General features: G+C 45.3%; 1 protein-coding gene across 1 annotated transcript in view; it reads left to right on the top strand.

The window, feature by feature from the left end:
* The window catches only part of Myrfl (myelin regulatory factor like), a 100,854-nt gene that overhangs the window by 75,705 nt on the left and 12,367 nt on the right, over positions 1–12,782 (top strand). The window contains exons 16-19 of the mRNA XM_057757420.1: positions 3,052–3,137; positions 5,589–5,663; positions 5,937–5,989; positions 6,083–6,265. Of these exons, the coding sequence (XP_057613403.1) occupies positions 3,052–3,137; positions 5,589–5,663; positions 5,937–5,989; positions 6,083–6,265 (397 nt within the window). The remainder of the gene's footprint in view (positions 1–3,051; positions 3,138–5,588; positions 5,664–5,936; positions 5,990–6,082; positions 6,266–12,782) is intronic.

Below are 12,782 nucleotides of genomic sequence, written 5' to 3'. Positions count from 1 at the left end.
TATTTTTAATTAAACCTTTTTATTTATTTCCCCTGTTTTCTTTTTCTCCTCTTCTTCTTCTTCCTCCTCCTCCTCCTCCTCCTCCTCCTCCTCTTTCTTACCGTGTCTAAGAGTGTCCCTTCAGCAGCCTTTGCGGCTTGTATGCTCTCGGAGAGGGAGGGCCCTAATAAATCTGGTTAGTTTGGAGAACTTCCTGGAGATATTTTGAGTTATTGGTTTCCTGTCTTAAGGAACTTTCTCTGCAAGATAAAATGTTTCACTTGCCGAGGAAAAAATGCTACATCACACACACACACACACGCGCGCGCACGCGCGCGCGCACACACACACACACACAGGCATGCATGGACACATATGCATGCACACACACGCAAACACATGCACAAACACGCACACATTCGTACACATGCACATACATGCGTATTCCTTGATAAGCCCTAGGGACTCTTTGCATAACACCTAAGTTGCATGTTTTCTTATTTTTTTTACATACATAGCACAGATATTTTTTTCATATACCCACAGATCACAAAGCCAGAAAATTTTAACTCAAATTCTGGCTTCATGACTTTTTAGCTGTGTGTCTCTGATGAGGCATTTGTTCTTCCAAGACTGCCTTCTTCTGTCTCCAAAACGTGGATGGTGAAGGCATCTTCCTTAAAGGGTCAGGGAGGGTAATCGTGAGGATGCTATCTACATCAGTGTACGTAGAGCACAGAGGAGGGTGCTGGAACACAGTCAGCGCTGGGTACACATTCATGACTGTTAATGTTTCAAACCCACTCTCTTTGTGGTTCTCATGGTGTGTAGCAGAAAGGGTCCAGGGAGCTTGACTGAGGGCGAATAATGATGCTTCCTTCTCTCACTCCTGTGCTTTCTTGGCACTGTTCTGTGTTTCTGTGAAGTTGACTTCCCTTGCCTGTTACTACCAACTCTTTAGGTGACCTTTGCCCCTAGGGCTTCCGTGGGTCATGGGGTCATTGAAATATATACACGTGGGTAGAGAATGGTGCTCCTGGACTGAGGGAGGAGTGTTGATGATCAAAATGCTGCCATTGGCAGGTAATGGACATTGGGTAAGAAGCAAAGCTGGGACCACACGGCTCTCAGTGCTGGCCAAGACATACTCTGGAGGAAGTTGAGGTCACCTTCATCTAGTGCCAATGCAATCCATAGGACAGCCCTTACTTCTCTCTGTTTCTCTACCGCCCATAGGTAGATAGCTCCTATATACAGTGGTAGGTGAGCCGGGAAGACTTAACAGTTCAAGGTACCATTCCGAATAAGTGGACGAGAAGGGGAAGAGCTGAGAACGGCTGTATACATCTCACTCCAAATAAAACCTGCCGAGACAGAATTTGCCAGGGCATTTAGGTTTTTTAAATTGTTTTTATTAAACTATATATTTTTCTCCGTTCCCCTCCCTTCTCCCCCCTCCGCTTCTACTCTCTCCTGTGATCCCCAGGATCCCACTTTACTCAGGAGATCTTGTCTTTTTCTATTTCCCATGTAGATTAGATCCACGTATGTCTCTCTTTGTTGTCCGGGGTTGTGAATTTTAGGCTGGTTTTTCTTTGCTTTATGTCTAAAAGCCACTTATGAGTGAGTACGCATGGTATTTGTCTTTATGGGTCTGGGTTAACCTCACACACTCATAGTGAGTGAGTCGTTTAGATTTTTGACAGTCTCCATACTAATCGTTAGGTATATCCAAATTGGAGAATTGCTACATTGTTAATTGGGTCCCCTAATAACTCAGAGAAGCACTGGGGCATTTTTTTTTATTTTCCTATGTTACTAGAAGGAGGATGAGGATGAATGACGTAGAGGTTTTGTCGGACTTGACTCTCAGTCATTTCCCAATGTGTGCGCAAAGGACTGGGGACAAAATCAAGGAGATTTAAACACAGGCCAGCAGCTTGATGGGGGAAGCACTTATTCTACAAGTACCTACTAATGATGCCAATCGGTTCAACAAGGTCCTTTGAGACCTTTCTCTGCATGGCAACACTCAGACATCCTCAGAACACTCCCAGAGAGAGTTAGGAGGGGTACATACCAGTCACAGACTTGGTGACATTCAGACTTGCTTCCGGTGGCATTCATGAAAGACTCAGTATTAATAGCCCCTGGGCACCTGTGCTTGTTAAAAAGTATATGATTAAACACCCTCTCTTTGCACTAAAGAACGTGTTCCTTTACCAGATAACAAGTCCAAGACACAACTAAAGGACAATTTAAAGCAATTTCTTAGTTGTTCCTGCTCTCGTCTATCATGCGATCAAAATCATGATTCCACTCTGTGTTCTGAGAAGGAAGGGACCCAATGCTCCCTGCCACCGCAGTCCTGGGATTCTCCTACGTAGACAGCATTCCCTAGCGCAGGGCAGGCAGGAACTCTTTCAGCTCTGTCTCCTGTTTGCAGTTCTTGCCCATTCCCTGTACGCAGTTTTCATGGCACCAAGTGTCTGCCCTCACGCGTGTTTCCTTACCTTCCTAGAGGTGATATTTACTGATTTTCATATCAGCTGTGGCTGTACACAGCAGCAACCAATAAATATTCATGGAAAGGATGGAAGAATAAACAAAACACGGGCCCAGAGCTGTCCTTAGTCATAGGTGGGGAAATGGGACACACATACGCACACACACACACACACACACACACTCACACCCACACAAAGGGTGTGCTTGATCGGATTTGCATCACAAACGCTTTCCTATGGCTTTCCCGACATTCTCCTGTGGGGATTTATCCCTTCCTATATGGAGGAATTGGGTTCTGATGTCCTCTAGACTGCCTTCCTTCATAAAGGACAAGATAGGTATGCACAGCTGTCCTACAGATGCTGGGGAAAGGCCAGGCTACTGTAGCCTGCAGCCACTAGTGAAGGGAGGCCTTGGATGAGATTGTTGTGTTCAGAGAGGCAAGAACAGAGGGGGCAGTGAGGAGGAGTTACCATCCTCGGGAGGCAGCAAAGACCCCGCTGCTTTGGGTCTTCAGGCTTCATAGCTGCTGTTCTGATTTGTCGTTCACCGACTTTCTTACAGGTCTCCTTCACAGAGAGGAAACAGTCCTGTCCTAACTGGGTCTTCCAAACACTGGTTATAGCTCTAATCGCTGTAATGACATTTTGGTAAGAAAACTTCCCTGGGATGCTATCAAGCTCTTTTTTTTTTCTCTCTCTCTCTTGCCTTTCTTTTCTCACACATGAACTGGAGACTGACCTTCTCTTTGCTTTGAAGACAAGGAGCTTTTTAAACCAGGTAAAAATCTTTGCTAGCTTAAAACTGAGGGAGCCCCTTTGAAATTCGTATCTTGAAGGAAAGACAACTGGATTTATATACGTCAGTGTGAGATGAATGATGGTTTTATTCTTTTCAATCAATTGTGATTTAGCAACAGACCATGGTGTGTGTGTGGGGGTGGGGGTGGGGGGTGTGTGTGTGAGAGAGAGAGAAAGAGAGAGAGAGAAAGAGAGAGAGAGAGATTTGTTTTCTGGGCTTATAAACAGTATTTTCTCCTTCCTTCCTTCCTTCCTTCCTTCCTTCCTTCCTTCCTTCCTTCCTTCTTCCCTCCCTCTCTCTCTCCCTCCCTCCCTCCCTCCCTCCCTCCCTCCCTCCCTTCCTTCTTTTCTTTCTTTTTGATTTTTGTTTTTGTTGTGTTTCTGTGTTTAGCCCTGGCTATCCTAAAACTCGTTCTGTAGACCAGGTTGACCTCAAATTTACAGAGATCCTCCTGCCTCTTCCTCCTGAGTGCTGGAATTAAATGCATGCACCACCACCCTGGTGAACAGTATTTTCTTGTTGGTAGTCTGGCATAGTAGAAGGGAGGAAGATGTTGGTTGTTCCAGAGGGAAAGCAAGTGAAGGGTCAAAGGTGCTCACTAGCCACAGGACACTGGGTAGATGGATCTCAGCCCTTCTGCCCTCAACTTTTTGCTTTTAAATTTAGATGATTGTGTGAGTGAGTGAGTGGTTTAGCCCTGGGGATTAAATCCTGTGCTTTAAGCATGCTGAACACACGCTCTCTCATTGATTATAACCTTTGTCCAGCCCAGCTTATGCCCATGGTGGGAATATGCCCATGGTGGGAATATGCCCATGGATTTGATGTCATGACCTGAAATCCCTATCAGGAACTGTTGCATTTTTCTCCTTGTTTTCCTAAGGGCTCATCATCTGTTAAGTTCCCCAGCCAAGGGGAGGGTGAGCATCTACTTTTAGAGATATATTTTATATGCTCTAGAGATGCAACCCCAGCCACGTGAAGAGCTGTCAGGAAGTCTAGTTCTGAGTAAACTCGCTGCATTTAGAGCCCATTTGTGAGATCTCCTGACCCCAGCGTTGGGTAGTAGGATCACAAATGGGAGGTCATAGTCTCCATATCTTAGTTGTGGGCTCTGTCGTACCTGAGAAGGATCAAAACCTGGGTTTGCCTCTGAAGAGAGCTTATGTCTATTTCATTACAATGCACTAGAAGTTGTCCAGCCTGTGCATCGAGACAGATGTCAACCACAATCCAGGGGAAATATTTTAGAATGAATAGTGAGGAGACAGAGAGTGAGAGACAGAGAAAAACCCAAAGCAAGGGAAACTGGACCACGGTAAATGGTTGTCAGGGCGATCTGTCTGACACATCTTGACGGAGCCTGTTGGGCATCCACCAGCAGTCTCTAAGAACACCTTTGGAGTTCCTTTCTCGCTGATGGAACCCATCTGGGGCACAGCCCCTTGTTTTTGAGGCTGTGAGGGTAAATCTGCCACCTTCACGAGAGAACAGAGTCCCGAGGCTCTGAGTTTGGAAAGCAAGGTGTGAAGTGAGGCTGGCGAGGCAGCGAGTCTGGTGACCTTATTCCCGGCAGACATTTATGTGACTCACAAGAGAGCCTAAAATCTCCCCACAGAGGGGAAGGCACACAACATTTAGATGGCGAAACACTGCTGGGATTTGTGTCCCAAACCCGAGAACCGTTCAGGAACACTTGAATTTCGATGTATAAATCGCGATAATGAGAGGAAAGGCGTGCTCTCTATTTTGGAGTCATGTCATGTGGCTGCTGTGCTCTGTCTCCTTTCCTCCTTCTACGTAATGTGATACATTGAACTCGGAACGATGTTGGAGGTCACCAAAGGGTTTGGGGGTCTGTGACCGGCCTCTGTCTCCTTTCATCTCCCAACCCAACAGCGTGGATGAATACCACCAGCAGGAAGCGAGTTTTGTCCTTATCTTTCCTGCAAGGGGCAGAGGGCTGCCTCCAGCTGTTGACAGGTTTCCTCTAGGACCGCTTGCCAGGGTGACAGAGCCCACTCTGTGGAGCACTCCACTGAGCCTCTGAACTACCAGGAGCCGCAGGAGCCAGGGGGCTCCTTTCTCTTTCCCAGGCAGAAAAACCTCACTCTGCTGGTTTCCATGGTGCTCCTGCCAGCTCCAGCTCCCCCCCCCCTTCCATCTGTGTGGCCTGTGAGAACATCTTTGGCCAGCTGGTAGCTTGAGGGAGATATATAATGCTTTATAATATATATATAAATATTAATAAATATATATAATATTTTTATAATACATAATGCTTTCTCCCCCTTTAACAGTGCCTTGACAATAGTCGCCCTTTACATACTTAGCTTAAAGGATCAGGACCGGCGCTCCCCAAACCACCCTCTGAGGTAAGAATTCAGATCTTGTCTTCAAGAGGAGTTCTTTAAAAAAGTTATTCTTATATATGCGTATATGTATGTGGGTGCCTGAGGAAGCCAGAAGAGGGCACTGGATCTCTGGAGTTGGAGGTTTATGCTGACTGAATTCACCAACATGAGGGCTGGGAACTGAAGTCCAATCTTCTGGAAGAGCTGCAAATGCTCCTACCCGCTGAACCATCGGTCCAGTCCTTAAGAGAACTCTCAAAGGCCTATTTTACTAACCATTTTGTACTCTTCCAGCAATATTACAAGTTCTCCGGAGCCAGCTCTGTCATCCACAGCTTCCCCTCCAGGTATGGTCTTCCTGTGCCTAACCATAACCCCAACCCATCTTCCCTCGCTGTGCCACGACTTTGCGTGACCCTCCTTTGCTCACTGTCTTGCAGCTTCTCACACAACCTTGGCAACCACACAGACCTCCCCTCAAGTGCCTGAAATCACTTTCTGTGAGATCCTGACGTGTCATGAAACGTACTGCTGCCCCGTGTGGGGATCAAGAATATTATTTTCAAGTTCTACACAAAGACAATTGGAGGCGGAGAGAGAAATCCATCAGAGATACTGGGCAGGTAAATAGCATTCAGAGAGAAACAACCAGGCCTTTGAACTTGAGGTTTGCCTTGCTGACATTCACCTGGATAGTTTGTGAAGGGATCTAGACAGGGATTCTACTCTTCTGTTAGATGGAACAAAATCTATACAGCCATGAACTGGTAACTATCTGAATATTGAGCACCTTCCCCATGGAGGAAATGCTGTGCTTTTGTTTGTTTGTTTGTTTTGAGACAGCATTTCTCTGTGTAACAGTCCTGGATGTCCTGAAACTCACTTTGTAGACCAGGCTGGCCTCAAACTCACAGAGGTCCCCTGACTCTGCCTCCCGAGTGCTGGGATTAAAGGCGTGCGCCACCACGGCCCGACTTGATTATTTGTAATATTTGCCCAGCAGAAAAACTTCATTGTGTGTCACCAACAAAGATGGTGAGGTGGCCATGTCCACATGGGTTGGCTTTCTTGTTTTGATTTATATTTTGGTTCATTTAGAACTTAAATGGTGTAGTGTCTGGGCTTTCTGTCTAAAGTAATTTGGGGAAAATATAAGAAAGGTTGAGGAAGGAAGAAAGGAAAGAAGGAATGAGCAAATTCTGGAAACCCTAATTTAAAGGTAGTCTTTGAGTTAGTGAAATCCACTAGCTTGGCTTCCACTCTTCGTGGCCTCCCTTTTCCTTTTATATCTGTGTACACAGCTCTTGGTTTTGTTTGTTTATTTGATTTTGTGTTTATGGTACATTCATAAATGCATGTGGCTAGGCATAGCCCTGTGCATACGTGTGGAGGCTACCATAGCCCCATGCATACATGTGGGGGCTATCATGGCCCTGTGCATATGTGTGGAGGCTATCATGGCCCCGTGTGGACGTGTGGAGGCTATCATGGCCCCGTGTGGATGTGTGGAGGCTATCATGGCCCCGTGTGGATGTGTGGAGGCTATCATGGCCCCGTGTGGATGTGTGGAGGCTATCATGGCCCCGTGTGGATGTGTGGAGGCTATCATGGCCCCATGTGGATGGGTGGAGGCTATCATGGCCCCGTGCAGACGTGTGGAGGCTATCATGGCCCCGTGTGAACATGTGAAAGCTCTCTTATTTTTTGATACACAGTCTCCCACTGAGCCAAGTGCTCACTGATTAGCTAGGCTGGTTAGCGGCAAGTTCTGGCAGCCTGCCTTTGTCTACCTCAGCACACACCTTCCCCCATTCTACCCCACCCCAGTACTGAGCGTGCGTCTGTGCCTGGCTTTTTACATGGGTGCTGGAGATCTGAACGTGGATCCTCAAGCTTGCCCAGCAGACACTTGCCCTACTGAGCTACCTCGCTAGGACCCTTTAAATGTTAAAACAGACGCTTTTAGAAACTTGGTCAAGGGCTCCAACTGAATTTATCTCTGTAAGAATGAATGTATTTCTTCCAAGTGGATTCTAGTTTCTTTTAGAAATCTCATTCTGTATACACACATTCGCAAGTGTCCAGGATAGCATTAATAATAATGGTAGGTAGTATCAGCAGTATGTACCAGTGTGGTTTATCTATAAGGAAGCTGCGGAAGCAGCAACTTCCAAATAATGGAGATGTCAGGTGCCAGTAAATTATTCTGACTTCATGAAATGTGGATTAAAGATGAAGGCAGGGCTCTGGCTCGCCATGTTCAAGACCCAGTGGGTGGCGATTCCATGTCCTGATGTTCTCGCAATCACTGTAGTCACGGCATGAAAGCAAATCACATCGTACTCTGCCTCCAAAAGCTCCCATCTCGCGATAACATGTGTCTTTTCTGCTTACGCAGTTGGCTAAAGCAGGGCATACCAGTCAAAACGAATGGAGGGGTTGTAAATTTATCATGGGCCTCGGTGAAGCAAAGGAGCAAAAAAACTGATTGTAAGCAGCCTGACACACAGACTCTGGCCAGTGGGCAGAGCCTTCGGGTGATAATGACATCTTCCCCTTCGATATTACTTTGTATCCTACCATGGATTCATACGCTTACAAACCACGCCCCCATTTATCACGAGGCAATGAGGAATTACTCTATATATGACGCTGTAATAACTGCTCACATGAATGAATCATTTATTCCTCACAAGCACATCATACAGGCACTGCTAATATCCTCTTTTTTTCCCCAGTGAGGAAGCTGAGGCACACAATGTTTCCCCCGTCTCTAAGAGACTTGTGCCTTTTCTCCCTCATAAAAACAATGTTGAATTGAACTAAGGAACAGATGTATCAATCCAGAGTGGATAGGAAGCTTCATTCTGAGGAAAGGGGTCTGTGTCAGTCATCCTGTTCTCAATATATTGTTCTCTTTTGATCATCGCATGTGTGTGTCTGTGTGTACCTATCTGTGTGTCTGAGCACGGGTGTGCGCATACCAGAGCCTGCATGGCAGGCAACAACAACCTGGAGTGTCAGTTCTTGCTTTCCGCCTTGGGGCGGGGTCTCTTGCTGGTTGCTGCTGAGCTGGGGATTCTCTTGTCTCTGTCTTCCCTATCACTCTATGAGTGCTGAAATTACAGCCATGTGCTATTACGTCTAGCCTCATTTGGGTGCTGAGGAGTCAAATACAGCTCCCCACACTTGTCCAGCAGGTGTTTTATATCCACTGAGCCATCTAGATAGACCCCTAAATATTTTTAAATATAAAAAGTTAGTATATCCTGGAGAGGATGGCCCGGCAATTAAGAGTGTTACTGCTGTCAAAGAAGACCCAAGTTTGATTTCCAGCACCCATGTCAGGTGGCTCAAAACTGTCTGTAACTCCAGTTTCAGGGGACCCAAAGTTCTCTGGCATCTGCAGTCACTAGACTACAGACTTATGTTCATGTGGTACACATAAGCTCATGCAGACACAGACATGTGCACTTAAGTAATTTTAAAAAAAAGAAAGGAAAAAAAAAGGAAGAAGGAAGAAACTAATACTGTCACAAAATCCCTAAAACCTTCATCTCTTTTGAGAGAGTGGAAGCTTATGATTGGCCAAGAATTTTCTGACCTTGGCTGTCCTCACTGGGGATGCTTGATGTCCTTCTTTGAGAGCCATCCCCAGAAGGGACCATCCCACCAATACAAGATGTATCAATGACAGTGAATCTAAAGAGGGAGAGGCCAGAGCTGGTCTGCTCTTCATTCTCAGGCTTTTGTTTGGTCAGTAACAACCAGTTCTCTATGTAAGAGAATATTAGAAAGCTCAGCTCTGAGCAAACTGGACAGCGAGTGTCTACTCATCCTGTATTTCCGCATCTGTGGAACTCCTAGAGAAAGATCTGCTGCCAAGAGTCGGGTTGTGTCATAGACTGTCAGAGGGCAGCTACACTAGTGGCCTTTTTTACCTGGAGAATCCAGAGTTAATTATACACTTTCATAATGAGTGTACTGAGAAAAGCATAAGGAGTAGATGTAACTATAAATACATCTGAGCGTCTATGTGAGTTGTTTGTAGTAGAGTCCATGGAAAGATGCCTCCTCCCAAGACCATGGACAGCATCATAGACCCGTTTCTGCAGTCACGCTGTGTTTCCAGAGTGATTTACTTCACCAGAGCCTCTAATATATGGTGATGTACCCATTTTATAACATAGTCCCTGGTGGTTAGAATTGGTATCTGGGCCCCTGTTTCCATGACCATGGTTTCCCCCAATCTGACATCTTGCTTTCATTTACTTGGACATAGGGTGTGCACATACATGAGCCCTCCTCTAAAAGATGCAGAAAGTGAGCACTCGGAGCATCCTCCCTCCTCATCGAGTCTGCTTATAGCCGTCAGGATGTTCCCTGGTGCAGGATCTTTCCCTGGGTGGAGAAGGGCTGCTCTTCTCTTGCTGATGCAGCCTCCCCCCTCTGTCTAGGGCAGTGGCTCAACCTGTGGGTCTCTCAACAGTGTCGAATGACCCTGTCACAGCGGTCACCCAAGACCATTGGAAATATCAGATATTTACATTATGATTCAATAGTAGCAAAATTACAGTTATGAAGTAGCAACAAAAATAATTTTTTTTACAGTTGGGCTCACCACACCATGAGGAACTGCATTAAAGGGTCGCGGCATTAGATGAGAACCACTTCTGTAGGGTGATGGATAGCCTCAGGGGTCCCAATACAAAAGAGGAGAATGTTGGATGACTATTGTTTTTTTGTGACCAGATGTTTCTGAGACATGAAGAACAATTAAAAATTAAGGAATAAAATAAAAAAAGAATTTTAAGGAATTAAAAAAAAAAACATAGGAGCCGGGCGGCAGTGGCGCACGCCTTTAATCCCAGCACTTGGGAGGCAGAGGCAGGTGGATCTCTGTGAGTTCGAGGCCAGCCTGGTCTACAAGAGCTAGTTCCAGGACAGGAACCCAAAAAGCTACGGAGAAATCTTGTCTCAAAAAAAAAATAAAACAACAACAACAACAACAAACATAGGAGAACAGAACATAGGAGAGCCCTCAGTGGGATGCAGAGTAATATCTAGCAATTTCCTGGACCCCGAAAGATATTTCGGAGACTCCTCCCTGAGGAGTCAGACTACAGTGGAGTAAATAAAAGACAGTCTGCATTGTTATGACATGCTGAGCTCAAGTCAATTTTTCTTTCAGGTCTAAGTTGATTGTCTAAGAATTTGTAAACGTCTTTCAGAAAGTCATCTACCCGCCCCCACTCTATTTCCCTGCTCCATAATAAAAGGTTTGAGAAAGGCAGATCAGGAAGCAGAAAGTATTTCAGAATATTGAGTTTCTGCTCTAAGAAGCCAACTGAATGCGATGGATTAGGTTTTAACCCATGGAACCCATACAGATTTAAGTAGACAGGAGAGTTTAAATATGAAAAGACAAAGGGCTTGTGGGGCAAACATTACAGAATGCTGATTGTAACAAGTTGGTGAGCCTAAAAAAAAAAAAATCAAAGCAGCACGTGTTTTAGATGTAAGAACTTTTAGGAGAAAGAATGCCCCCAAAGAAAATGGTCCCCTGTGCTAATGGTCTCGGCCATGATGGGCAGGGTTCATGGACCTCTTGCTACAGGCTTGTTTCAATCAAGAAAGGTAGCGTAGACGCTGCGTGGAATTCAGGCTTCCTCACATTTGTACACGTATACTACCTGCCTTCCACACTTATACTACCCGCCTTCCACCGCAGCAGGATGGATACCGTTTTACATCAACCGCTCTGATTTTTAATATAAATGACTGGGAGTTCTCACCCAGCCGCTGTGAAATACACCCTTAGCTTCCTAATGAAAACCACCTGCTCTATACATTAAGCCCATATTGTTAAAGTTCTGGAAGGCATTTATAGAATAAGAGCTTCCATTTAGCCCACCAGGAGTTTCTGTTTTCTAATTACCAGCTTTTCAGAGTTGTTGAGTCTTGCTTCATAGAAGTGACAAGTTAGGGGCGTTGTGTAGGGAATTTAAAAATTTGTTTATGCCTTAAAAAAAAAAAACATTTTCAGAATTTTAACCTGTAAGGTTATCTCTTCTCCACCTCCCCTAGATTTTCCACCTATGTTGTTATTGTGTGAGACTATGGCGTGTGGCCACAGACATATGCATGCTGTGTAGGGCATGTAGAGGTCAGAGGTCACTTTATAGATTCAGTCCTCTCTTTTCTCCTTTTATGTGGGTTCAGGGGATAAAAGCAAGTTCAGGTCATCAGACGTTTGTGGCAAGCACCTTCACCCACTGAATAAAATAGATATATTTTTAAATAAAATAAAATAGATATTTTATTTTCAATTGTGTGTGTGTGTGTGTGCACGCACACACATAAATGCAAATGTTCATGGCAGCCAGAGAGGGCACTGGCTCCATTGGAGCTGGAGTTCCAGGGGCTTGTGAGCTGCCTGACAAGGATGCTGTGATCCACACTTGGATCCTCTGCCAGAGCGGTACAAGCTCACTGCTGAGCTCCAGCCTCACTTATTACTTCTTAAATACTTTAGCAGGGCATGGTATTACATACCCAGAATCCCTACAATTAGGAAGATCAAGAATCCTAGGCTATGCTAGCCTGCCTTAGATAGAGTAAGACACACACACACACACACACACGAAAAATATATCACAAAGCAGCCAACCTTATTTATAGGGCTCGCTCTCTTCAAGAATCAATGAACACAGTTCTGTGGAAGGGAAGGGAATCTGTCATGTTATTGCCAGATCTTACAATGAGTCCCTCTCCCTGCAAGTCCACCAAGGAAGCAGAACAAAAGGCAAGGAAAACAGACATTATGGAGAGTTCTGCTTTCTCCTTCTCTGTGGGCCTCAATTGCCTTGGAAACCCGTGGCTTCCTGGGGAAGCAATCTTAAGTGACACTTTTAGGAGAAGACAAGCACCTAAAAATTATTGTTGGAACAGCTCGAGTCTAAGCGATCTGGAAGCCTTTGGGAACGCATATGTATTTATGTACAAAAGAAAATGAATATTCAGTTTTCTAGAAATTTTTCATCTCTCATGATCCATTAATGGAATGTATCATTTCGGGCTGCACACTCAGACCCTCACATTGCCTGTCTGCTATTCTCACTCCCTGTCTGCTAAGATGGG

The sequence above is a fragment of the Chionomys nivalis genome, chromosome 25 (assembly GCF_950005125.1).
Source record: "Chionomys nivalis chromosome 25, mChiNiv1.1, whole genome shotgun sequence".
In the NCBI taxonomy this organism is placed as follows: Eukaryota; Metazoa; Chordata; class Mammalia; order Rodentia; family Cricetidae; genus Chionomys; species Chionomys nivalis.
Note: the sequence above shows the minus strand (reverse complement) of the source record. Positions and strands in the feature narration are given on the sequence as shown.